A 26948-nucleotide genomic window follows, 5' to 3' on the forward strand; every position below is an offset into this window, starting at 1 on the left:
ACTTTCTTTTTCCCCTTAGGACGAAACAGGGTGCATCGAAACAAGATCATTTGGTGCTGTGCACATTTTCTTTTCCTGTGGTCTACAAATGTAGAACTATCCTCCCCTCTCTGGAAACTCCAGCCAGATGGGAGTTGGAGATTAGATTAGTTGGTACGCTAACGGCCAGAAAAGAGACCACTCCTTCTCAGCAATCACATTTGCTCACTGAATTCTTTTAATAATTCATGTTAATGGCAAAATTAGGACAGCATGGGAGATTTAAATCCACATATGATCCTTGAGGTTCATTCTAGCCATTAGTTTCAAGGCCCTTAAACTGCTGCTCCTCCCAGAAGGCTCTTCCCCCAGATACCTTCAGGGCTCACTTTGCCACCTCATTCCAGCCCAAATGTCACTTCACCAGAGATTCTCTTCCCTGCCCCTTTGTAAAAAAAGCACCTCACCCAAACCCCTACCCTCACGGCACTGTCGCCCTTTCCTCTGCTTTATTTTTCTTTACAGCATTTCTCACTACCTGACACCAACTGCTTGGAGTTATGGTCTGTCCCCAGCACGTGGAACAATGCCCAGCACACAGTAGGCACTCAGTAAATACTAGTTAAATGTAGAATTAAATTAAGTATCCTTGGGCACACGTGCACCCTACCCAAACTGAGCGTTATTACTTTCTTCTACTGCTGTATACTCTCTAATTTGGGTCTCAGAACTCTTTCATTTTCCTTTGTAGACTTGGCTCCAAGCCCTGCTGGCTGAGAGGTGTGAGGAGTGGTGTTTGCCACCCTTGAACAGAGGCTTTACCAGAGCAGACAAGACAGGGTGGTCTGAAGGGCAGTCCCACCGTAGAGACCCCCCCACCCCCTGTCTGTATGGACATCAGAAATTATGACTTCTCTTTGAACATAACTTCCAAAGAAAGGGAGACCCAATGGCCAAGCTAGAACAATTTGAGCAACAAAATAAATCAAGTCGGATTGGACTATATAACCCAATGTATTTTTAAAAAATCTATTAGTCCATATTGTTGGAAGTAAATGACTGAGAAAAATAATAAATGAAAAAGAAGAGACATATCTCCCATGCAGAAGAATTCCAAATAAATTATGTAGATATTCCACTCTAAAGGAGGGGAACATATCTCCCACTCCATAAGTGTGGACTGTGCATGGTGACTTCCTCCCAAAGAGGAGAGTATGAAAGGGGGAGGCTCACTTTGCAGTGGAGAAACTTGACAAACATGACTTCAGCCAGGTGATCAAGGTTAACATCAACAGTGATAAGTCATGTTGCTAGTCTGTAACCTTGATAAAATATGTTAAGAATGGCACTTCACTCTGTAATCTTCCTTCCCAAAACCCATAACCCCAGCCTAATCTGAGAAAAACCTCAGACAAATCCCAGTTGGGAGACATTCTCAAAAACCATCAAGGTCATCAAAAACAAAGAAAATCTGAGAAACTGTCACAGCTAAGAGGAACCTAAGGAGACATAACATCTGAATATAATGTGTATCTCAGATCCTGGAACAGAAAAGGAACATTATGTAGAAAGTAAGAAAATCTGAATAAAGTGGGACTTCAGTTAATAATGATGAATCCATATCAGTTCATTAACTGTAACAAATGTACCATATTACTGTAAGATGTTAATAATAGGAGGGGAAACCATGTGTAGGAGTGGGAGTATAACATGGGAACTCTCTATTCTATCTGCTCAATTTTTCTGTAAATATAAAACGGTCTTATAAATAAATAAATATTAAAAATAGATTTTAAAAAGGGAGAGGGGGGAGGATGTTATCAACTCTACTATACCACAGTAATTTCAAAATAAATAAAGCCTGCAGGTTTCATAAGCAGTTATTTTACTCTTTGCTGTGGTAAAATAACACAAAGGAGTAGCCACCTATTGGAGATTCAACTTAAACAGATATTATCTATGACAGAGTATTGAGATCCTCGATATTCTTGGGTAAAGCTAATACGTTTATTTTAGGGGTACCTGTTAAGTGTAGCGCTTTTACAAATCTGCTACCCTATCTTAATACACTAGACCATTTCTCTTAAGAAAGCTGAACTCAACTTTGTTAAAGTTTCATTACTCTGTTTCTTAGGAACGAACGGTAAACTCACGCACATAAAATTGTTCTGTGACCCCCTGCTCTCCACAGAGCAACAAGGTCCCACGGCACACGGAGTGCTTCTACTGGTAGTAAAGTTCCCAAGACAGCAGCCACAGAGGAGAAGCAGGCACACGCCCAGTGCGCTTGGGAAATGAGAAACTTCCATGCCTCAAGTCATCTTCAGCTCAGTGACACATGGGGCAACTGCAGCCAGAGCTCAGCAGGATAAACAGGTTATTGTGCCAGCGCACATTTCTGAGTCCTGTAGGCAGGGAGGACCGCCTGTTGCATGTCAGCTGTTCCAACCACTGCTTTCTCTCTCTCCATCGAGTGGGTGGATTTACAAGAGGCCATGGTATATACAAACAGCTGCTACCCTAGGACTTGTTTAATAAACAACTATAATCAAATGTATTGTTCCTCAGATGTCACTGATGACTGAGGACCTCTTAAACCTCTTGGTTAAACAGGAAAGCAAACTTGAAAACATACAGAACTAAACCAAATAAACGAGGTGAGACAGGGATTTTATATGATCAGCAAACTCCCTGACTCAGCTTATCCAAATGTAATGTAAATCTTTAATTGTGTTTACTTTACCAATTGTATATGATTTTAATCTCATCTAATTCATTAGGCTGGAAAGATGACAGACACATTTTGTCCTTTGACCCTCTTAAAAGTAAAGACACTAATCAAAATGTTTAAAATGAATAATATTTATATATAATATAACCCCATATGTTCTATTATATACCAAATAATCCTTAGATCATCATGTAATCACATGTTTGAAGGAGGAGAGAATGCCAAAATTTAAAGTGTGGACATTCATCCCTGAAAGAGATATTCTTCTTGTACAAAGAACTTTGTCATTCTGTGAAAATATATTTTGAGAAATTTCAAAGTTCCTACTTACAGCTAATGACTTCCCATAAGAAGAAAAATAGATTTCTTTACATTATAAAATTCACAACAGAGAAAATTTTGGTCCAAACTGTTTGTCCTAACTTAACCATGAACTGCATTAATTCCCTGGCTCACTCTCCATTTCGTGACTCAATCTCCTGCCACCAGTCCTGAGAAGGATATTCAACAGCCTCTTGTTCTAAATAATCCGCCGCTGTTCCCAGCAATAGGTGAATAGTGATCTGCAGTGACCCCTCCTTGCTTCTGGAAAGCACACCAGCTCAGGTTAGTGCCTGACTGAATTCTGAAACTCTATACAGAAAGGACAGTCATATTTTCAAAGCATGTGGCTGTAGTGGGAAATGGTTGTTTTAATGAAGGCTTCAGAGGCTCTAAAGGAGGGCACTGCTGTTTCATCACTAAAGCAAGGAACTCATAGCCATCCCCATCCTGCCCCCCTCTCCCACCCTATGCGTGTCTCGTAGTAAAACAGCATATCTGTATGAAGGTAAGCAGGTCACGGAAGTGCCTATAAAAGGCATTTGAATGCTGTGCCTGATCTCATCCATTGGTCCCTCCAGCTCCCTCTCCAACCTCCTCCACTTGCTCTTTTCCCTGCGGGACTGAATCAACCGGCTTCCTTGCCCTCCAGCTCCTGCCCTGAGAGGTACAGCGAGAGATGGGGAGGAGTTGGTGGGGCAAGGCTGAGACACTGATTTCCCCTGCTCCCTCCCTGCCAGGTTGCTACGGGTTGGCTGGGTTAGTGCCTGGCAGGCAGCCTCTCCTTCGCCCTGCCCTTGGCTTCCAGGTTGAGGGGTGTTAACAGCTCCTTGCTGTTTCTAGCTCTGGGTCACTGTACCATCTCTTGGTTTCCATGAACTCTGCCCTCCCCCAGTTAACCAAGTTACCATCCCCTGCTCCAAATACCAAATTAACTATATCATGTTTCCTGTGGAACTCTGAGCAATACAGATATCTTCAAGTACATTGTAATACAACAGTGTTATTTGTAAGGTGTTAATATGTTATAGATTTTTCTTAAATCTTTTAGTAAGATTGAGTACACATATTTCCTGGCTATAAGTGTAACAACTCTCAGAGAAGGAAAGAGGAAAAACCGTATTCCCAAAGGCATGGGCCGGTATCACAATTCTTTGGATGCCCCCTATGTCCCCTTAGAGTACCAGAACCCTAATAAATTTCGCTACACACAGTAAGTGATTCAGTCAATGAATGATTTGCCCATAGTTAGAGGCATTATATACAATAAAGATGACTGCACTGGATTCCAACAGATCCCTGCCTGTTGAAGTCTACCTCACAGATGTCCTCTAGTGTAATCAAGGACCAGTTCCAACTCTGTGTTCTTGGTCTTGTATACCATGGAAATAAATGACATGGGTTGAAGTGTTCATTGGGACCTAAGGTTAGCCAGGTTTGAATCTAGACACTGCAGAGAAAGAAGCAGTAGAGTTTTCCTTAAGGTGCTGTGAGGAGAGCGGGGCAGAGGGGGTCAGGGTAATGACAACCTGAGCCAAAGGGGGCACTGCAGCCTGATGCAAGGCCATGCAGACATCACTACAAGGACTGCCTTTTGGTGGCACCACTGATCCACCCTCCACAGTGGCATTTCCAGTGGCAGGGCCAGCGGTGGGGGATGCTGGATAAGTGCCACTCTCCCAGAAGCTCTGCAGGCTGCAACCTAGGTGGAGAGGCTATAATGGCAGATGACCTTTAGACCCTGGGGATACAAGTTAGACTTAGTCCCTGAGTAGACAAAGAAGCATGGGGGCTCAAGGCACTGGAGGGAGGGAGGTCAGGAATAAACTCATTTCTATTCCATCGACAGTCTCATCTTACTCTAGCATTCCTCACCTCTACTCTTCCTAAATGAATACAAACGCACTTGGGGGAGATCGGAGGTGGTCCTTGACTCTGGAACCTGCACACATCTATATACCTGGAACTTTCAGACATGTGTCTATTCATTCTCCTAAGGTGACTTTTTATTTACTAAATTCAGACTCTCTTTTAGCCACTGGAGGGGGACTCCCCTGACACTGCCCTGTAGAAGCAGCCTCTGCCTCAGTGTCAGCCTTTACCACCATACTGTGAGCTTCTGAAGGGCCACCACAGTTTCTTACTCATGTCTGTGCACCTGATGCCCAATATAGGCATGTGGACAACGCGTGTCTGGTTCACGTGTTGGTTAGTTTTAGTTCACTGGTTGAAAGCAGAAGAGACAGAAACTTGATCACACTGTATTGAATAATGCTCGGGTGATACGGAAGTGGAAAGAAAGTATAGGCTATTCTTCCAAGAAATTTGGTTGACAAATACTTGGTAGCTCTCCTGTGGCATTCAACATATCATATAAAATATTGATTCGTCTTAACCTCACTTCCAAACCTGTTGGAAGCAGAGCTAGTATCCTTCTGTCTCCCTGTTCTCTGAGGCACAAACACAGAACCTTGCCTGTAATCAGCACATAATAAAAATATGTTCAATTTTATTGAATAATTCAATAACAATTCCTTTGTTTCCAGTCCTCTTTTTCTTTGGTTTCACTGTGGACGCTGAGAGAGTTATTCTCTTTTTGAAACTCCCCTCCCAAGCCTCTGTGACCCTACTTTTTCCTGGTTCTTTTCCCACTGTCCTCAGTATTTCTGTCTCCTGTTCTTCCATCAGCCTTGAAGTGTACATACTCCTAGACTTGGCTCTCAGCCCCCTCTTCTTTTCCCTTTAAACTTTCTTCCACAAGAGCTATGATTGCTCAAGTTTTTTCCTCTATGTGGATGACTCCTGAACTAGCTCAAGCCCTGACACCACTCACGTCCTCTCTCCCTCATGCTAAGCTCCCAAGCTGCCTTCAAGATAAACAAGAAGAAAGTCATCATAAGGGTAGCATGTATGCAGGTTGGGACATGAAACCTCCCTCAGTTCAGCTGTCGGGATCGGAATAAAGTTTGAGGTTTAAGCACCAGGTTTTAATTCAGGGGCTAAAACAATGGTGGCCTCGGGCTTCACTAGCTGTTTGTAGCATAGCATTTGCAAGCTGGCAGAGAGGTTTGGGATTGGAGAGGCTTTGTCCGGCTCACACTGGCCAGGACCTTTTGTCCTCCCTCCTCTGGTGCTTTGCTTGGGCTCAGAGTAGACTACTGGAACCCCTTTCCTGATGCCCACTGATCCTGACTACGGCAGTGGCCTAAGCCTTCAGATCTGCCCCTGCCCCAGCACTCTGAATACCACCTTGTGGATTCCAACTCCAAACCTGGGTATTTGATTTCTGGATTTCCTCCTGAGAATGGTTCTCAGCCTCTTCTCGCATGTACTTCCCCCTTGTTGACCTCACTGCACAACCAGCCTCTGACCTCCTGGTTGCGTGAAAAGGCCAGCAGGACCCCAGACTCCGTTTCCAAGAGGCCCTGTCCTGAGTGACGGGGCACTGAACTCAGAACAGTTCTTCTAACTCGTTTGCCCATGATTGTCTGCTGCCCTGCGATTTCTCTAATAAATATTTCTTCTATCATTATTTAGCTTTATGGTCTATGGCACAAAGTGCTAAACCATGTTTTCCTTTTCTTATAGAGTAAAAAACTCTATTTCCCAGCCTTCTTACAGGGAGGCCTGTGACCAACTTCTTGCCAATGGATTGTGAGCATAAATGAAATCTGCGGCTTCCAGGTGAGCCCTGAAATAGCGCGTGCGCCTCCGTGCTCTTCCTCCTTCCTGCAAGCTGGAGCACGAGCAGCCCTGTGATCCAGCCCTGGACACTCAGACCAGGGCAAAGCCCTAGAAGCACAACTCGAAGCAGTCCAGGGACAAGCTTCCATTAATGAGGAGATAAGTACAGAAACTGTGAATAAACACCTAGAAATGTCTGCGACAATCTGACATTGCTGTGAAATACAAGTGCGTGATCAGTGGAGTATAAACCAAAAGTATTGGTCTTTGGCACACTGGCAATAAAAAAGATCCAGTCTTTATAAACAAAGGGAGTTTGAGAAACATTGCCCTGGTGGATAGTGGAAAAACAAGATAAAAGAAGCCCTTCAAATCCAAACCACTCACCTCAGGACTGTTAACAAGAGAGAAAAATAAACTTCTGTTGTCTTCAAATCACTGTGTTTGGAGGCCTCTCTGCCTAAGAAGCCTGCAGCTCTAGGTGCAGGCACTGGAAGGAAACATCATATAAGCATGCATCGGCTGCTCCTCGCAGCTTTTAGCAAGGCATTCCCAGAAAGAGATGAGCTCAGGCAAGGATCGTTTGTAAGCAAAGGTGGAAAAGAACGGTCAGCATACAGAAGTTGGAGGCCTTGGAAGGTTAGAAAAGTTAACTGCTTCTGCGACCCCACAGAGCAGAAAATAGTATCACTGCTCACAGCCTTTCTCAAAGGCCTCTCAATAAAACATGGCCTTGGAACAAAGTAGTCAGGCCGACAGTAAAGAGTAAGCCTGCATCCTCCTGCCCAAGTCCATGTTTCAGAGGACTTCAGGGCAGAAACCACTAAGGAGAGGAAAAGAGAGATGGGCCCAGCATAGAAGTTGGGAAAAAAGAAATGCCTAAGACCTTGGTCCAAAACAGAATTTGGATGTGGTAACTGGTGTATGGAACTGACTAGAAGCAAACAGACCAGAAGCCTATAAACTTTTTAAGGAATTATACTGCTATGGAAGCCACAGAGTGGCCCGGAGCACACACTTTCCAACACCCATTTCAGATATGGCCACGGAGGGTAACGGACAAGGAAGAACTTCCCAGGGAACAGAGTCACAGTCAGGGCCACCAGGAAGCCTCTCGCATAAAGCACAGAGGAAGGGACCAGGGCAGGGAAGTCTTAAGTCCTGCCCAGCAGGCTTTCATCATGTCTGCTGCATGTCTCCCTTTCTTCTGAATGGGAGTTTTGTTTTGTTTTGCTCTGGTTTGCTTATTTCTATTCCTCCATTGCATAATGGACGTTCGTTGGTCAGAATAAATAAAGAAATGGACATTTTAGCATGGGTATTTAAAACAGGGTTTAGAGAGTGGAAGGCCAGACCAGTGGAGTTCTGGTCACCTAAACACTTTCAAGGAGAGCATGGCAGGCTGTGACACACAGGAGGGCCGGGTAGCCGGGGGAGAGGAGCAGAAGCTTTGGCGTCAGCTGAACCTGGGTCAGATGTAGGCTCATCACTTCCAGCGATGGCTCTAACCTGGCATGCTGCCGATCTGGCCAGAGACTTGTCCTTCCTCTCTAAAAATAACTACAACATAATAACTAGGACAACTATATAGGATTGTTGAAAGGTTAATTAAAGCAATGTTTATAAAGTGCGTAGCAAGATGCTTAGGACACAGGGTGTACTCAATACATGGTAGATAGTACCTCCCAAGAAAGTTAACTCAAAATTTCCCCAAAATTCAATAGAATATACAACTGGCATTCTGGAATTTTAACTGTTCATGCTCTAACACTTCAATTTAACAAGGACCAATAACAAAGGCATCCTATACTTACACTAAAATAACTACAGTCCAGGAAAGACTCTTCTCCTGCCTGAGAGTACGGGCCTAGCGCCACAGTGACTACGCTTAAGAGACTGCCACTTCCCTCTTCCGTTGCTTGAAACAAAGCAGGGAGGCAGGAGTGTAGAAGGGGGTGAGGAAGCAGAGGAGAGACAATGTGATGTGGCAGAAGAACACAGGCTTCAGGTTCTGGGTTCAAATATTAGCAGATAAGCAGGTAAGCAGAGTGGTTAAGAGCATGACCCCCAGAATGAACATCATACTCAACAGTGAAAAACTGAAAGCTTTTCCTTTAAGATCAGAAACAAGGCAAGGAGACCCACTCTGGCCACTTCTATTCAACAAAGTATCTCAAGTCCTAGCCAGACAAGACAAGGATATAAAAGGTATCTATATCGGAAAGGAAGGAGTAAAATCATGTTTGCAGATGACATGATCTTATATGTAGAAAACCCTAAAGATCCTACAAAAAAATAACTGTTAGAACTAATCGATGAATTCAGTAAAGTGGTACGATACAAAATCAACATACAAAAATCAGTTGCATTTCTATACGCTAACAACAAACAAGCTGAAAAGGAAATTAAGAAAACAATCCCATTTACAATAGCATCATACTGAATAAAATACTTAAGAATAAACATAACCAAGGAGGCAAAAGACTTGTATACTCAAAACTACAAAACAATGATGGAAGAAGTTAAAGAAGACATAAATAAATGGAAAGACATACTGTGTTCATGGATTAGAATCTAATATTGTTAAGATGTCTATACAACTCAAGGTAATTTACAGATTCAGAACGATTCCTATCAAAATCTCAGCAGCATCTTTTTTTTTTACAGAAATAGAAAAAAAAAATCCTAAAATTCACATGAAAACACAAAGGATTCCAAACAGCCATAACAATCTTGAGAAAGAACAAATCTAGAGGTCTCATACTTCCTGGTTTCAAAATATACTACAAAGCAATAGTAATACAAAGTTACAGTAATCAAAAAAGTATGGTTCTGACATAAAGACAGACATATAGACCAATGGAACAGAATAGAGAGCCTAGGAATCAACCCATGCATATATGATCAATTGATCTTTGGCAAAGGTGCCAAGAATACACAATGGGGAAAACACGGTCTCTTCAACAAATGGTGTTGGGGAAACTGGATATCAGAAGAGCAAAAGAGCATGGCCTCTGGAGATAACTGGCCTGAGTGTGAAGCCTTACTTACCAGCAAGTTAGTTAACCTCTCTGTGCCTTAATTCTGTCATCTGTAAAATGGGGATAACAACAGTACCTTCTTCCTAAGACTATAGGGAAATTTAAATAAGGTGCTTAGAATAGCCTCTGACACAGAGTGCTAATTTCATTACTGTTATTATCAGTGGGGCCTGAGGATAGTTACTTGACCTCTTTGAGCCTCAATTTCCTCTGTTAGAAAAGGGAGAAAAGATCAAACTTGTCAGGTTACTGGGTTACTGGGACAAAGTGAATGAAATAGCCAATGTAAAGTTCTCAATCCACTTCCAGGTCCAGAGGAGTGAGACAAGTCCAGTAAAGCAACAGGGTAAGTCTGTTCCCAATAGGTTGGGGAGGGGGATCCCAAGAGAGATTACCAGGGAGGGGAGGTCAAAGGAGGCAATCCCTCCCTCAGACAGGGTGGGTCACCGGCATTACAACCCCAAGAACTTCTCCCCTCTATCACCCTGTCCAGGGTCACTAACGGGTGTTTTTCACTACCAGTTGAAACTATTTAGTCCCAGAGGATAAGTATAAAAGGAGTTTAGCCAGCTGGGTTGAAAACCTGATGTTTAACCTTCTAATCATATTACCATGCTTCCTCTAGACTACTCTATCTGGATCTTAGAGTAATCCATCAAAATATATTCACTAATATGCCACTGAACAGTTTTCAAAGTGAGTTCATGTCTCTTTTCCCATTTGATCCCATGGTGAGATGGGCAGTGTAGCGTTCTCCATCTTACAGAGAAGAAAATTAAAACTGGGAGACACTGGTTCACTTTGACCAGCTCTCATCCTTCTAGCCCAGGGCTCTTTTCACCACCCTGACCACTGGAGCCTTTTTTCAGTAGTTAATCCTCTAACCCCAAGAGAAATAAAAATGCAGATTTGTTCTCCATAATGACATTAATGCCTTCTGCAAATATTTAGTGATTCTAGAAGTAATATAATGTGGTTGTGGTAAATGTCAATAAAAATTTGTAAATGTATCTCTACTTAGAATTGTTGACAAGAGTTTATGGGAAAAATCCATAAACAAATGAAAAGGACTGAATAAAACTCTAAATACACGATAGAAAATAGCAATGATTAGTCAGTTTGCCTGCTTCAGAGAAAGCTCAGAAGAGCAAGCAACCCAGTTTACTTCTAACATGTTGAATGATATAACGTAAGAAACAGTTTCTCCTAAAGCATTTTACTTTCTCCATCAACAAACTAGAGACTACCAGTTGAACTAGGCCACAGACATCAATTATCTGACTATAGAAATTAGGCTGGAAATCAACTGAGAAAGGCTAGTAATGACCTAGTAGCAATCCATGGAAACCTTTAAAAATGTATATGCTGTTTCTGTCTTTGCTTTCTTTCATTCCCATCTTCTTTTCTCTTCCTCTGCCTTCTCTTTTCTTCCCTCCCCAGAACTGAGGGGTCAGCATGTGGCAGAGAACGCAGTATGATGGAGAGAGTTTGGGGGGTTGGGGAGCCACACAGAGTAGTGAGCTGGAGGAACTGGAGGCTGATAACAAAGCTGCATAGACACATGGGCTACCAGGCCTGGCACCAAAGATGAGCAGCAGTGGGAAGAGAGATGGACACAGAGGAGGCAGGATGGCCTTTGTGGCTGAGAGGTGGGCTACTCTGAGCAAATAAGTAAAAATATTGAAGGTAATGAGAGTCAAGTTTCTAACTGCCAGAGGAGATACGTAGAAAGATGTAAAGGGATAAGACTAGAAAGATCCTTGGGTGTTGGACTGGAATTGGAGGTATTAGTATGAACTCATGATTTTATAATATATGGACTAATGTAGAAAATATATAAATGTGTATGTGTAAACACATATATACCTATATTTCCTAGCTCTGTCCTCTGAGAGATCTAAGACACCCCAGTGAAAATGGACACAATCAACCTTCTATATCTTGGTTTCTAAATACCATTCTCTACCAAAAGGGATGACTAACCAGGTGAGGGAAAGTACAAGATGAGCCTGGGATGCCTTGGGGTGACAGAAAATTTTTAAATGTTCAATGATCATAAGGATGTCAAAAGGACAAAGGAGCCAGTTCAAAGGGACTCCCACTGGCCAAACTGAGAACAATTTGAGCATCAAAATAAATAATTATACTAAGAGATCTCAACATACTGTATACAAAAGGAATCCACAAATACTTCCTAATATAAATGAATAAATGCATGAAGGAGAAAGAAAGTTCTTCCTAATAGCAGAATGCCAACTAACAAATGTGGAAGGAGTAATGGAAATAAAGAATCACCATTTGGCAACCTTCAGAGAGGTGGCTGATTCAGGCAGAAGTCATCAGTGAATGATAAGGCTGTAGGTGGATGTTTAATGATAAACAGGCTATTAGCATAACCTCAGAACACCTCCCCACAAATACCAGTAACTTTCAAAGGGAAAAATGGTGAATTTAAGGTGGGGAGATCTGGCAAACACCAACATAACCAGGTGATTAAGGCCAATATTCCAGTGGTGGCCAAGTTGACACTGTGTACCTTCTAATGTGATGTGCTGAGAAGAGCAGAGTACCCTGCCAAGAACATAGGACCTAAGTCTGGTTCTGAAGAAACACCTGCTAGACCCAGGTTGAGAGTCATCTACAGAATGTAAGACCTGTACAACTGCAAGGACTTTAGGAACAGGGAAAGTCTGCGGAACTATTTTACAAAAGACGTGACAAATAAATTTAACATAGATCCTAGATCAGACAGGCAAAAGAGACACTTGGGGAAGTACTGATGAAATATGTATGGGCTCTGTGGACGGTAGTGTTGTACCAGCGTCAACTGCCTGGTTTGGTGATGCAAGAATTAATTTTATGGGCCAACTTGACTGGTTAAGGGATGCCCAGGTAGCTGGGAAATCATTATCTGGGTGTGTCCATGAGGGTGTTTCCAGAAGAGATTAGCGTTTGGATCTGTAGATTGAGTAAAGAAGATGATCCTCACCAATGTGGCTGGGTATCATCCAATCCCCTGAGAGACTGAATAGAGCAAAAAGGCAGAAGAAGAGCAAATTTGCCTGGTTGCTTGAGCTGGGATATGCATCTCCTCCTGCCCTCAGACATCAGAGCTCCTGTTCCCAGGCCTTCAGACTCAGACTGGACTACACTACCAGCTTTCCTCGTTCTTCAGCTTCCAGATGGCAAGACCGCAGGACTTCTCAGCCTCCATGATCCCATGAGCCAATTCTTATAATAAACCTTCTCTTATAAATAGCTATATATGTCCTATTGGTTCCATCTCTTTGGAGAACGCTGACTAATCCTAATGCCATTTTTATAGAAAAAAGTTATACTTATTTTCTCTTTGCCAGACCCATGTGACAGTTTAGTTCAGGGAAAGGGCTCCCATTTAAAGGACTGGCCTATTAAAAATCAACCAGGGCAGGAGGCAAATGATTCAGTGATGTTCTATACCTGATGCCTTGCTTTGATCTTCAATAACTAGTTACTCTCAAGGGCTCTGAGCCTTAACGTTAAATTTCTAGCTCTCCTTGGGAAGTGAATGCCTCTGACTGACTCCACTGACCACCTCTGATTTACATGGTCTGAGTCCATCTGGGGACAGCTCCAGAATTTCTGAAAAGGAGGGGTTTGGGGGCAGACTGACTGAAAGGGGGCTTGCCTTAAAGCTGCATTTGCAGAGCAAGCACACTGTTTTTATTTAGACTGCATGTTTGTTTGGAGACCCTTTGGGCAAACTAGTGGCACTTATGGGGGGGGGGGCTAAAGTGCCCTCCGACCCACCCCCGGCACCTGCCAAGCCACACTTGATGATACCACTGAATCTGCACATGGCTGCGTCAAAACCAGGGCTAGTAGGTCCTCCAGCCTAATGTCCCAGGGAACAATAAAGACACAGGACTAGCTGATTAGTAATTAGGGGGCTGACTAACATTGTTTGGAAGGGGTGAGGCAGGCTATACTGGGCAGGCTGTTTTCCAGAGTGACACCCAGTCTGGCCTGGACTAAGGTATATGAATGATTCACATCTGAGGAGGGAAGGCAAGGTCCATGGGAGCAGGGAGGGGCACAGGCAATGGAGTGCAAGGCAGTAGGCAGACAGGACAAGAGGCTAGGGGTCAGGGGCCGCAGAGGCCAGGCCAGGAGATGAAGAGGAATAAGGATGATGGCATCAGTCTGGGGGAGGAAAGAGGGGGTGGGGACAATCCAGGAAGTCAGACCTTCCTCTCACTGGGCAGTACTCTCCTGGCTCACGAGGCAGGTCAGGCAGAGAGCAACACACACCTCTCAGATTGAAATAAATAATTAGCTTAATTGTTTGTGGCGGGGTGGGGGGATGCCTTGAGTCAGTTTAGTGCTTTGCAGAGTGCACCTGAGAGACTCAAGTTAGCAAGAAGGCACAGGCCAGTGAGGATGGCACAGGGCACCCCAGTTCAACGTCTGATGATCGCCAGTACCACTCTCCTCTGCCTCATTGGCTGATTAGTTAACTCTATGTTTCTGTCCACTAAGAACTGAGATGAGCAGACAGTACAGGTAATTCTAAGAGGGAATTAAAACTTCTTTGGATCTTTGCCCTGTGCCTTCAATCACACAATGTTAGGTAATCTCAGCCCTGAAATTTCTCTTCCTTTCATATTTCCCACAGAGCAGTTTCTCAACCTTTGGCAGAATTTCCTCCTTGAAATCTCATTTGCCATCAGAAGGAAGGAAAGAGGGGTGTGGAGAGACGGCAGCAATGACCACTTAGCACGTCGAACACCCACATGGAGATCTTCCCACCCCCTACAGCCTGCCTGGGGTGTCCCACATCTGGAGGCCCTGTCTCTTTATCCAACATTTATGTGGTCCTCACCAGGTACAAAGCTCTTTCACATGCCTGATTTAATGGGACCCAACACAAGCCATGCAGGTAGCTACAAAAAGGAATTATTATACCCATCGTGTGAATGAGAAAACTGCTTCAGAGATGATAAGTGATTTATTCAAGGTCACAAGAGCTCACAAGAGTGGGGCTGGGATTAGAACCCAGACCCCTGTACTCCGAACTGCCTCTCTAACCCAGCACTGTGAAAGCACAAACTCTCAGGGCTTCTGCAGACAGCTCTGCACCCCTCACCTCCATCTCTCCCATCCATGACAGAACTAAGTTCCAGGGGTCTCCTCCACATAAACACAGAGTCCAGGATTAGGGACAAAGGATCAGCAAGGCCAGACAGGAGGCAGCTCAGTACCTGCAGGAGAAATGATGGAGGGAAGAGCAAAAGGACCATGGCAAGGGAGGAGGAAAGCAAGTAAGGAAAGTGAGCAGAACATCTCTAAATCACCCAGGACTTGGGAATCTATCTTTGCACTCTCACCAGGACAATGTACACTTGCACCATGTTTATAGAAATGTCAATACTTTATCTAGGAGGAAAAGAGGGCAACCAATATATAAGGAATACTTCCTGTATATCAGAGACCCTGCTAAGTGCTTTCTCTTTTCATCTTGGGAGGTGGATATAATCTTCATTTTTACAGACAAGGAAATTAAGGCTTAGAGAGGTGAAGCAAAGTATCCAAGGTCACGAAGCCTGGCCTGGAACAAAGCCTATCTCTCTGCAAAGCCCTGCTCTTCTCTTTACACCACATTAATAATACCTTAGGCCTGGGCTCTGCCATATAGAACCTTGCAATCAGACTTAACCACTCTGCTGGGTATAATCACAGGCCACAGAGCATTTTGAACTAATGTATACTCCACGGAGAATGGTTAATGGGTAATTTGAGTTATAGTAATTCCCATTCAAGTTACAGTGATTTCCCCCTGCCGCGGCCCAAAGAAATAAGACGCTGGGCTTAGGTTATGGTGGATTTCTGCTCCAAGATGAAAAACTTGGGGGAGAGGCAACCAGCCTTGGGCATGTGTGTACCACTCTGAGAATGTGTGCCTTGATTGCTGCCTGGCTACAATGCTGTGTGCGCAGTGGTTTCTCTGTGCCTGTGTGTTTTGGAAAAATGAGAGAGAATTAGCATGTAGATTTTCAACTAGGCTCTGATGGACATACATGAAAATAATCCCACATTGGAGTGTTTTCATTTCAGTCTTCATTCAGAGAAAACATATGCAGATCTGTTCTATCAAACATCTTGTAAAACAGCCAGATACGTAAAATAGATCTGATCTAACAATATAAGGAGGCTGGTAACTACTATTTACGCATTTGTCAGATTTAGAAAAGAAATGTGTTATTTCTTGTTTAATCGAAGCTACAAAGTTTTGAATTCTAAAGACAAAAAAAAAAAGAAAACCTGAAAATGTGCCAAAATAATCTATTTTCCTAGTTACCTGGTAGTAACAATCAATATAAGTTACATCCAGATGATTGGATGTCCAGTCCCTACATGATACAGTCATACTGTCTCATGGCACGAGAAACAAGTCCAGAAGCTTATCTCAAGTACATAAACCTCACTGGTAGGGTTTGCTTGCTGGTCTTTTTAGAATGGCCCAGTTTGCTTAGACAAGCATGGTGTTAATAGAGCCAAGGTTGTGTGTTTCGAACTATATCACTTCTGTTCAGAAAAGAGGAAAACTCTATTCACAGGACTCAGACCACACAAAGTTGGATGCAATTCCTCACTGGAAGCAGGGTGAGCAACCACTGATAGGTAGTTCACTGGAAAACCCAACAACTCTCCTTAACAACACAAAAGTTCATGCATTAATGACATGCTGTGCAGTGCATGAAATAATAAGCGACTTGTAAAGAGATCACCTGTTTGGCATTTACTTTATTCTCCGACTTACAAAAAGCAAGTAGGAACCGTGAGAAGCTAAGCGGCCCTTAACTTCTAAAGTAACGTTCCAAGTCCAGGTAATACTCAGGGCAGCAAAGAAGTGAGGAGGGAGAAGTGTACGACAATGACAGTAACGAAGTACCGGGAACACACTTCGTGGAAAATACTCAGTTTAAAAATGCTTTTGTGGGCAGTTTAAATGACGACCTTAATAAGACTAAATTGTTTCCAATACTCACAGTCACTCCTCAAAGTACTTGCTTGAGAAATTTCTAAGCCATTTTAGGTAGTCGCAACTTGCTGAAGGAAAGCAATAAAGTAACGCTGCTACAGAACAAAGCACTTTTGTCTGCCGGTGGTGAGAGGGGGACCGCGGGGACCGTCACTCTCAAAGCACAACCCCCAACAGTGTCACTAGTTAGTTCGTAATAACCATTTCCCGAATCTCTGAATGCCTTGCTTGGTTCGAGCTGTTCCCTAACACACCACCGGATAGGGAGTAACTGAAGGCTGGAAAATGTTATATCCCTAGGCTCCACGAGAGAACCTCAGTTCACCATCGACGGCTGTAAAACCGAGTTTGGAAAAGAAGCACCTGTGCAAAAGCAGAGCTGAGCCTGCGCCCCGCTCTGCGCTCCTCTGCGCCCAGCCCACCAGCCCACAGCTGGGGCGGGCGCTACGCGGATTCTTTATCCCGACTGCTTCTCCCTCCTAAAATAAAAAAATTCTTAAAAAGAAGGCGGAAAGGGCAAGATGCGCCACACACCGCCCAAAGAGGGCCGTCCCAGGTACTTGGAATGGGTCTGGGGCCCGGGCTGGACGCCAGGCAACCCCGAAAAGCCTCCCCACGCGCCCCGGCCGGCCGCTGCTCCGGGAACCCACTCACCGCTCACGCTCGCCCGCGCCGCGGAGCCCGGGAGCGGAGACCCCTGCTGCTGCCGCATGCCCTCGGGGCCGAGCACGACAGGGAGACCGGGGGCCGGGCGCGAGCAGCCGAGGGGGACGCGGCGAGCGGGCGGGCGGCGGCGCGCCTCTTCTCCAGCGGACGCTGAGACCCGCCCGGAACCCGAGGAGAGCTTGGCAGAGCGAGGGGTGACGCCCAGGGGGCGGAGGGGCCGCGTCCCGCCCTGCTCCTCCCCGCCCCTCCCCGCCCCTCCCCGCCCTCCCCGACCTTTCCCACGGGAGAGCGCCCCCCACCGGCGAGGCCCGGATCGGCGCTCGGGGGCTCTTCTGCTGATGCCCTTCTGCCCGGGACTGGTCCCCAGGAGTGCGGCCGGCCTCCAGGGGGAGATGGCGCCCACTAAAGGACCGCTAGCACCCACAGGCCCTACAGGGCCGTACCTCGGAGCCCTGTATTAAATCACTGTCCTCCTGTCCCTCTCCTCACTCTCCTCACACTGCGGGGAGAGATTTGTTTGAAGTGGCTTCAGGGAAGTACAGCCCACGTGTGAGGCAAGCTCACCGCCAGGCTGACCGCTTGCTCTAAAACTCCAGCTCCAAAGCTATCTGAGGGAGCAGGCAGCCCCCAGAGGCCACAGGTGTTCACAGACATTTGGCTTGGGACCCTTCCTGGGCACCTTTTTATTGAAACAGGAAACAAAAAATATTTAAAGTTCTTGTAAGAGAAATCTGGGCCTCTTGGGGTCAACAGTCTTGGATACTTTGTTTTTCAAAGCTGAAATATGAAGCCTCCACTGACCCACCTTTAGTAAAGAAGAAAGGTGCAAAGTAAAACAATGTTTGTCGTGAAGACTTTGTTCTCTCTGAGCTCTGCAAAGCAAAAAGAGGGCACAGACGTGCAGAGAGTTGGGTTCTCCCCGTGACCTCAGGAGGGAAATATTGTGAGTCCTTCCCCCTCATTCTTTAAAACCTTGGAAAAAACTGAGAGCATATGCGGGAGATGTCTTCCTGTAGCCCTTTGCCATTCATTTGTTCGTTCATTCATCATTCAGTATTGATATTGGGCCTTTCTGTATGCCAACTAGGACCCATATTCCAGGAAACAATCTGGACGATAACCTGCCTTTTACCATCAAAGAAATTCCACTCTCTCTGAAAATAATGTTTTAATAATGTTTTATTCCTTGTGCAATGGATCTCATCCCATAGGCCATGACAGCGTGGTGTGCCTCAAACCTTCACAGGGATTGGACTGTATTTTGATCAACATGTGCCCAAATTATTGTTGCTTCACCTGGGTGTGCAGAAAATGACTCTGTTGTCTTACAGATGAACTGCGTAGAGAGAGATACAACTTGCAAAGTTAATGCTAAAGAAAGATCATGTTTACCCGCACAAGCAAAACTCTTGCAGATGATATACATGAGAATGAGGCCAGGGGAGTGAACAGCTCAACTCAAATAGTACAGTGCTGAAGGGCAATGTAGTGAACACAAAAATTCTCAACCACCAGCACTTAGCAAATGCTTGACTCAACAGATGTGTAGTATATTGAGTGAGTAACTTGTTGTAGGCTGGACTGGGAACTGTTAAGTACCACTTAGAGCCTACTTTTTGCTGGGAAATTTGTTCCAAGTTCCAAACAACTTATTAGCAAAGGCACTTTGGCAACACATTATGTTGTAACTTGAGAACTTCCTGAACTGGATTCTGTAGAGCCAGATGCGATTACCTTTAATGTATGAATCCTTAAAAAAGAAGAAAGGATAAGGAAACATGGTGAACTGTGTTGCAAAAGGAAGAAGGCATTCTAACTAGATGGTTTTCAACAAATGTGGCTCAGATCTGAGCAGAAGACAAGGAAGTGATGTAGGAAAGAGATGCAGAGGGGAGGGGGCAGAGAGAACATCCAGTTTATTGACCTACAGGCAGGAACAGGAAAAAGAAGACGAGGCAAAGTAAAGAGAAAGATGTGGCCCCAAATTCTGGTTTTTAGGAAGAAACTCAGGGATTATCCACCAGAACTTTCTTTAAGTCTTCATAGGGTCTACAGTGTCTCGCTTCTCTACCAAATTTTTTTTTTTTAAATCAGTAAAACCAAATTAAAATTAACATCAAAAAATGGTGAACACAAAGCCTGAGGGTATACTTTGCCTTAAAGAGCACTGGCTGGAAAATCATTCAAAACTTTTTCAACAAACATTTGCTGATCAGCTGCCTGTATACAAAGTGTTGTATTTTGTGTTCCTGGAGATGTGAAGATTTATAACATTGTTTCTATAAGGGGAGGTGGGGCTGGAATTCTACAGCGCTTGATGGAAAAGAATAGCGATGGCTGAAGGAACAATTATGGCCTTGGAGAACTTGTGTCAGCCAGCATTTACTTGGCAGGGAATAAATGCTGCAAAATAAATAAATAAGCAAATAAAACTAAAAACAGGCCAGCCATCTGCCACAGTGAGAAGCAATGTGGGACAGAGGCACAACTTCTCCCTCTCAGGATTTATGAAAAGTGGTTCATGTTCTTCTGCCCCCAACTCAGGTGGGACCCCCAAGTATAAGGGCAGGAGCTCATAGATTTGTCCTTCTTATCTTTGGGAAGTATATGAACTGAATCACTGTTCAGTTTTGCTCATCTGTACTAATTAGCAATGAGGATGCTTACAGCAGGTGAATGGTGTGAGGAAGTGGAATGGCAGCTGGAAAGTGAGATGTGAGTGGGACTCCAAATAACAGTTAGCTAGAAGGTTCTGAGGAAAGCCTGAGCAAAAGGTTAACTCTAAAGAAACCAAAGGAAAAGAGAGATGGCACAAGCAAGGTGATGGCCATGCAGAGTATCTCTCGACTGCATGTAACTTCAAGGGGAAAGCCATATTGAAAATCACAGTAATAGTCCCAAAATACCAAAACATCAAAATTCAACATCAACTTAAACTTCATTTAAATTGAGCAAACCATCTCATATGACATGTGTGAATCATTCAAAAATACTTCTTAGATATTCATCCCATCACTACTTAATTCTGCATAGTTTTATGTTTGCAAAAAGAGTAACCAATTTTGAAAATAAAAGTCATGATGGGGATATTGCTTTAGCAGATATGAAAATACATTATAAAACCATAATAACTAGGATGCCCCAGGACCCAGATTTGTGATTTGCAAAAGATGTGTGCTCTTGAGCTTCAAAGGGCTAAATGCTGAAAGAAGCTGAACATAAACTTTTTTCCCCCATAAACAATCAACTAAAAGAAAGCAGATGAAGAACCAGACCACCCTCCCTGGAGACTAGATAAGGTTCTCCCTTACTGGAGAGGAGAACTGAGCTGGAGGAGAAGCAACCCTGATAGCCTTGAGCATGAAGTAGCTGACTTCTCACCGTTCCTCAAGCTAAATTATTAGAGAAACATAGATCCTTCCCCTTAAGTTATGAACCCAGGAATAGTGTGGTAGATTGTATTATTTAAAAACATAAGCTGCCCCTCCCTGGGGGAGAATTATACTTCTCTGCTTATCCATTTGACTTCTTTGGTCAATAAAGTGTGAGCTGGACTACTAGCCAGAACAAAGTTCTTTCTGTTCTCTCTTCCTCTATGCTGATATCAGCAATGTCCCAGACAGAGACAGTTCCATCATCCAGTTCCTGGATCCAGGAGTAAAGAGGGCGTGGACCAGCAGTACCATGCCTGACGCAGGAATGACATACACGTGAGAAATAAACCTTTGTCCTTTTAAGCCACTGAGATTTGGGGAGCATTTGTCACCACATCATAATCTAACTTATCGTCATTAATACAAGCAGAGACATACTGTGCCCTGCTGTGCATCTGAGACTTGGGTAGGAAACTTTCTTGCATGTGTTCTCCATGCTATGGTGATAAGGGAACAGCAATATTGAAGTGGTGACATGGCATAGTTAGACGTAGGAGGAACTGAATCCACTGTCTAAGTGTTCTGTGGGCCCCAGACTGAGGCAGGAAAACACTGACTGTTTGGAAGTCAGTTCTGTATGGAAAAGTACCTAAAGGGACATATACTGGCAGTGGGTGCACCAGGGATAGAGCCAGAATCCAAAGACTCACCTCTTAAAAGAATGTATACTATGGGTTCATTACCCACCCATTCAACCCCAACACCTGAATACTAATAAGTCCATTCAGGTCTCAGATGTCACAACAGGGAGAAAATGCGAGGAGCAGAAGCCTAAGTATAAACTTCAAATGACCAAGACTGCTGAATTTGCCTGTCAGTGATAGAAATAGGAGGTTCAAGATAGAATTTAGATCCACTTTTAGAAAAATAGTTATATGTTTGCCTGCCTCAGTTTGCAGCCTGAGAAATGTGTACATACTACACCAAGATACTTTAAGAACACATCATGGAGGTTGCATATATTCAACCACTGTGGGGTGCTGAGAGTCTAGGCAGGCAAAGCTAAAGCCACGCATGGACAAGGAGAACACCTTATATGATAGGCCAGTTTCTGTTCCCAAACCTGACACTCAAGCTATGACTAGATATTTGCCCTGTCTGAGAAGCCATCAAGAACCTGCTACTAGCAACACTTTCAGCTGCACAAATATTTATTCTGGTAACCTGAAAAAGAAGAAGCAAATAGTTGTAAATAAATCTTGTCAGAATTTTCTGCATTCCATGCACTAAACTTCTTTTCCTTGTCTTGCAAAAGAAAGCTGTAATATGACCCTAACGTTCTCATCTCAGGGATTGATTGTTTCAATTGGATTTGATGGATACTGTCTGGGTTAATATTTAATGTTTCTTGTATAATTTGAATAATAATACAGAAGACTGAGACATGAGTAAACTATGAAAACAATCTGAGCTATTAACCTTTAGTCAATTTAAAACAGAGGACTGATTCATTCAAAATAGAAGATCAAGAGAAGTTTTCATTCTTTTTTTTTTAATGTAGTAAACTTTGAAACCAAAAAATATAAAATAAAATAGGGTTCTGTGATTTTATGAAAGAAGCACATTGTAATAACTACATCACATAATTTTATACTTGGCTTTACAATCATTAATGAATATTTCTTTCTTACAAACAAGAAAATATGTCATGATAAGTTATTTTGCTACAATTGAAGTTTTTTTAGAAGGCTCAATTCTCAGCTCCTTTTAATTTCTGGGTCATGGCTTATTACTTTGATTATGTTGTATTATGGTGGGAATGAACATAGTGGAGGCAAAGAACAATGAGAGAAGCATGAATATTAGTAAGAAGAATACTGACTTGTGTGTAGAAATAAATATTAAATAAATAAATATTGTGAAAACCAAAAAGATTTTTAAAAGACATAAGACTTTATCATAGAAGACTGTTTGAATTAAAGTACCTATAACTTCTAAGACTTGCTGTCAAGTTCAAAAACTTTAGTATACTCTACCATATTCACTAGTTATACAAACTTGGCCAGTTTCACTCAGTCTTTACAACTATAAATGTAATAATGTACTTACCTCAAACTGCAGTGAAAATTAACAAGAAATATTATACTATAGTAATTTTTTTAAAGATGAGATTATTACTAGAAAAATAAAACAGGGTTATTTCATGATGTTAAAAGGGTCAATTCATCAAATAACAGACCTTCAAAATGTATGAAATAAAAACTAACAGAACTAAAAGGAGAAATAGACAAATCCATACTCATAGTTGGAGATTTCTTTTTTTTTTAAAGAGTTAGGTGGTGACTTTTATTCCAACCTCCCACCCAGGACAGAAATTCTTCCTGAAGGAGGATTCTAGGCCTCAAGTATCCGGTTGAAGGTGACCAGAGCTTGGAAAGTTCCTGACATGGTAAGTCAGGACATCCAATTTAAGAACAGATGTAATGTTAGAAAAGTTTTCTTTATGTAGAGCCAGATCTGTCTCCATATGTAACTTCCAGCAATTTGATCCTGGTTCAGGCCTTAGGAGCTATTTTTTTTTTTTGAATCTTAGAATTTTATTTATTTTTTTATACAGCAGGTCCTTATTAGTTATCCATTTTATACATATTAGTGTATACATGTCAATCCCAATCTCCCAATTCATCACACCACCACCCCCACCCCCCAGCCACATTCCCCCCACCTTGGTGTCCATACGTTTGTCCTCTACGTCTGCGTCTCAATTTCTGCCCTGCAAACCAGTTCATCTGTACCATTTTTCTAGGTTCCACGTATATGCATTAATATATGATATTTATTTTTCTCTTTCTGACTCACATCACTCTGTATGACAGTCTCTAGATCCATCCACATCTCTACAAATGACCCAATTTCGTTCCTTTTTATGACTGAGTAATATTCCATTGTATATATGTACCACATCTTCTTTATTCATTCGTCTGTCGATGGACTTTTAGGTTGCTTCCATGACCTGGCTATTTTAAATAGTGCTGCAATGAATACTGGGGTGCATGTGTCTTTTTGAATTATGGTTTTCTCTGGTTATATGCCCAGTAGTGGGATTGCTGGGCCATATGGTAATTCTATTTTTAGTTTTTTAAGGAACCTCCATACTGTTCTCCATAGTGGCTGTATCAATTTACATTCCCACCAACAGTGCAAGAGGGTTCCCTTTTCTCCACACCCTCTCCAGCATTTGTTGTTTGTAGATTTTCTGAGGATGCCCATTGTAACTGGTGTGAGGTGATACCTCATTGTAGTTTTGATTTCCATTTCTTTAATAATTAGTGATGTGGAGCAGCTTTTCATGTGCTTCTTGGCCATCTGTATGTCTTCTTTGGAGAAATGTCTATTTAGATCTTCTGCCCATTTTTGGATTGGGTTGTTTGTTTTTTTAATATTGCACTGCATGAGCTGTTTATATATTTTGGAGACTAATCCTTTGTCCGTTGATTTGTTTGCAAATATTTTCTCCCATTCTAAGGGTTGTCTTTTCATCTTGTTTGTAGATTTCTTTGCAAAAGCTTTAAAGTTTCATTAGGTCCCATTTATTTATTTTTGTTTTTATTTTCATTACTCTAGGTGGTGGATCAAAAAAGATCTTGCTGTGATTTATGTCAAAGAGTGTTCTTCCTATGTTTTCCTCTAAGAGTTTTATAGTGTCCGGTCTTACATTTAGGTCTCTAATCCATTTTGAGTTTATTTTTGTGTATGGTGTTAGGGAGTGTTCTAATTTCATTTACATGTAGCTATCCAGTTTTCCCAGCACAACTTATTGAAGACCCTGTCTTTTCTCCATTGTATATCCTTGCCTCCTTTGTCATAGATTAGTTGACCATAGGTGTGTGGGTTTATCTCTGGGCTTTCTATCCTGTTCCATTGATCTATATTCCTGTTTTTGTGCCAGTACCATATTGTCTTCATTACTGTAGCTTTGTAGTATAGTCTGAAGTCAGGGAGCCTGATTCCTCCAGCTCCGTTTTTTTCCCTCAAGACTGCTTTGGCTATTCAGGGTCTTTTGTGTCTCCATACAAATTTTAAGATTTTTTGTTCTAGTTCTATACAAAATGCCATTGGTAATTTGATAGGGATTGCATTGAATCTGTAGATTGCTTTGGGTAGTATAGTCATTTTCACAATATTGATTCTTCCAATCCAAGAACATGGTAAATCTCTCCATCTGTTTGTATCATCTTTAATTTCTTTCATCAGTGTCTTATAGTTTTCTGCATACAGGTCTTCTGTCTCCCTAAGTAGGTTTATTCCTAGGTATTTTATTCTTTTTGTTGCAGTGGTAAATGGGAGTGTTTCCTTAATTTCTCTTTCAGATTTTTCATCATTAGTGTATAGGAATGCAAGAGATTTCTGTGCATTAATTTTGTATCCTGCAACTTTATCAGATTCACTGATTAGCTCTAGGAGTTTTCTGGTGGCATCTTTAGGATTCTCTATGTATAGTATCATGTCATCTACAGTGACAGTTTTACTTCTTCTCTTCCAGTTTGTATTCCTTTTATTTCTTTTTCTTCTCTGATTGCCGTGGTAGGACTTCCAAAACTATGTTGAATAATAGTGGCGAGAGTGGACATCCTTGTCTTGTTCCTGATCTTAGAGGAAATGCTCTCAGTTTTTCACCATTGAGGATGATGTTTGCTGTGCGTTTGTCATATATGGCCTTTATTATGTTGAGGTAGGTTCCCTCTATGCCCACTTTCTGGAGTGTTTTTATCATAAATAGATGTTGAATTTTGTCAAAAGCTTTTTCTGCATCTATTGAGAGGCTCATATGGTTTTTCTTCTTCAATTTGTTAATATGGTGTATCACATTGATTGATTTGTGTATATTGCAGAATCCTTGCATCCCTGGGATAAATCCCACTTGATCATGGTGTATGATCCTTTTAATGTGCTGTTCTATTCTGTTTGCTAGTATTCTGTTGAGGATTTTTGCATTTATATTCATCAGTGATATTGGTCTGTAATTTTCTTTTTTTGTAGTATCTTTGTCTGGTTTTGGTATCAGGGTGATGGTGGCCTCATTGAATGAGTTTGGGAGTGTTCCTTCCTCTGCAATTTTTTGGAAGAGTTTGAGAAGGATGGGTGTCAGCTCTTCTCTAAATGTTTGATAGAATTCACCTGTGAAGCCATCTGGTCCTGGACTTTTGTTTGTTGGAAGATTTTTAATCACAGTTTCAATTTCATTACTTGTGATTGGTCTGTTCATATTTTCTGTTTCTTCCTGGTTCAGTCTTGGAAGGTTATGCTTTTCTAAGAATTTGTCCATTTCTTCCAGGTTGTCCATTTTATTGGCATAGAGTTGCTTATAGTAGTCTCTTAGGGTGCTTTGTATTTCTGCGGTGTCTGTTGTAACTTCTCCTTTTTCATTTCTAATTTTATTGATTTGAGTCCTCTTCCTCTTTTTCTTGATGAGTCTGGCTAATGGTTTATCAATTTTGTTTATCTTCTCAAAGAACCAGCTTTAATTTTACTGATGTTTGCTATTGTTTTCTTTGTTTCTATTTCATTTATTTCTGCTCGGATCTTTATGATTTCTTTCCTTGTACTAACTTTGGGTTTTGTTTGTTCTACTTTCTCTAGTTCCTTTAGGTGTAAGGTTAGATTGTTTATTTGAGATTTTTCTTGTTTCTTGAGGTAGGCTTGTATTGTTATAAACTTCCCTCTTAGAACTGCTTTTGCTGCATCCCATAGGTTTTGGATTGTCATGTTTTCGTTGTAATTTGTCTCTAGGTATTTTCTGATTTCCTCTTTGATTTCCTCAGTGATCTCTTGGTTATTTAGGAACGTATTGTTTAGCCTCCATGTGTTTGTGTTTTTTATGTTTTTTTCCCTGTAATTGATTTCTAATCTCATAGCGTTGTGGTCAGAAAAGATGCTTGATATGATTTCAATTTTCTTAAATTTACTGAGGCTTGATTTGTGACCCATGATGTTATCTATCCTGGAGAATGTTCCATTCGCACTTGAGAAGAAAGTGTAATCTGCTGGGTTTGGATAGAATGTCCTATAAATATCAATTAAGTCCTTCTTGTTAATGTATCATTTAAAGCTTGTGTTTCCTTATTTATTTT

The 26948-nt window shown here is 42.3% G+C and overlaps 2 protein-coding genes across 3 annotated transcripts in view; one reads left to right on the top strand and one right to left on the bottom strand.

Annotated features, from left to right (window-relative positions):
• The window catches only part of LPAR3 (lysophosphatidic acid receptor 3), a 74551-nt gene extending 56936 nt beyond the window's left edge, over positions 1 to 17615 (bottom strand). Inside the window, exon 1 of one of the 2 annotated variants that reach the window (XM_036829168.1) lies at positions 17432 to 17615. The gene's annotated coding sequence lies outside the window, so the exon portion shown is untranslated. The other variant, XM_036829175.1, reaches the window with a different exon arrangement.
• LOC118899125 (cuticle collagen 1-like) lies at positions 17299 to 17904 on the top strand. Its single transcript, XM_036860273.1, has one exon. It carries the CDS (start codon positions 17299 to 17301, stop codon positions 17902 to 17904), a length of 606 nt encoding a protein of 201 aa, XP_036716168.1.
• Positions 17905 to 26948: the final 9044 nt, after the last annotated feature.

This window comes from Balaenoptera musculus, chromosome 1 (genome assembly GCF_009873245.2).
Source record: "Balaenoptera musculus isolate JJ_BM4_2016_0621 chromosome 1, mBalMus1.pri.v3, whole genome shotgun sequence".
Lineage (NCBI taxonomy): Eukaryota > Metazoa > Chordata > Mammalia > Artiodactyla > Balaenopteridae > Balaenoptera > Balaenoptera musculus.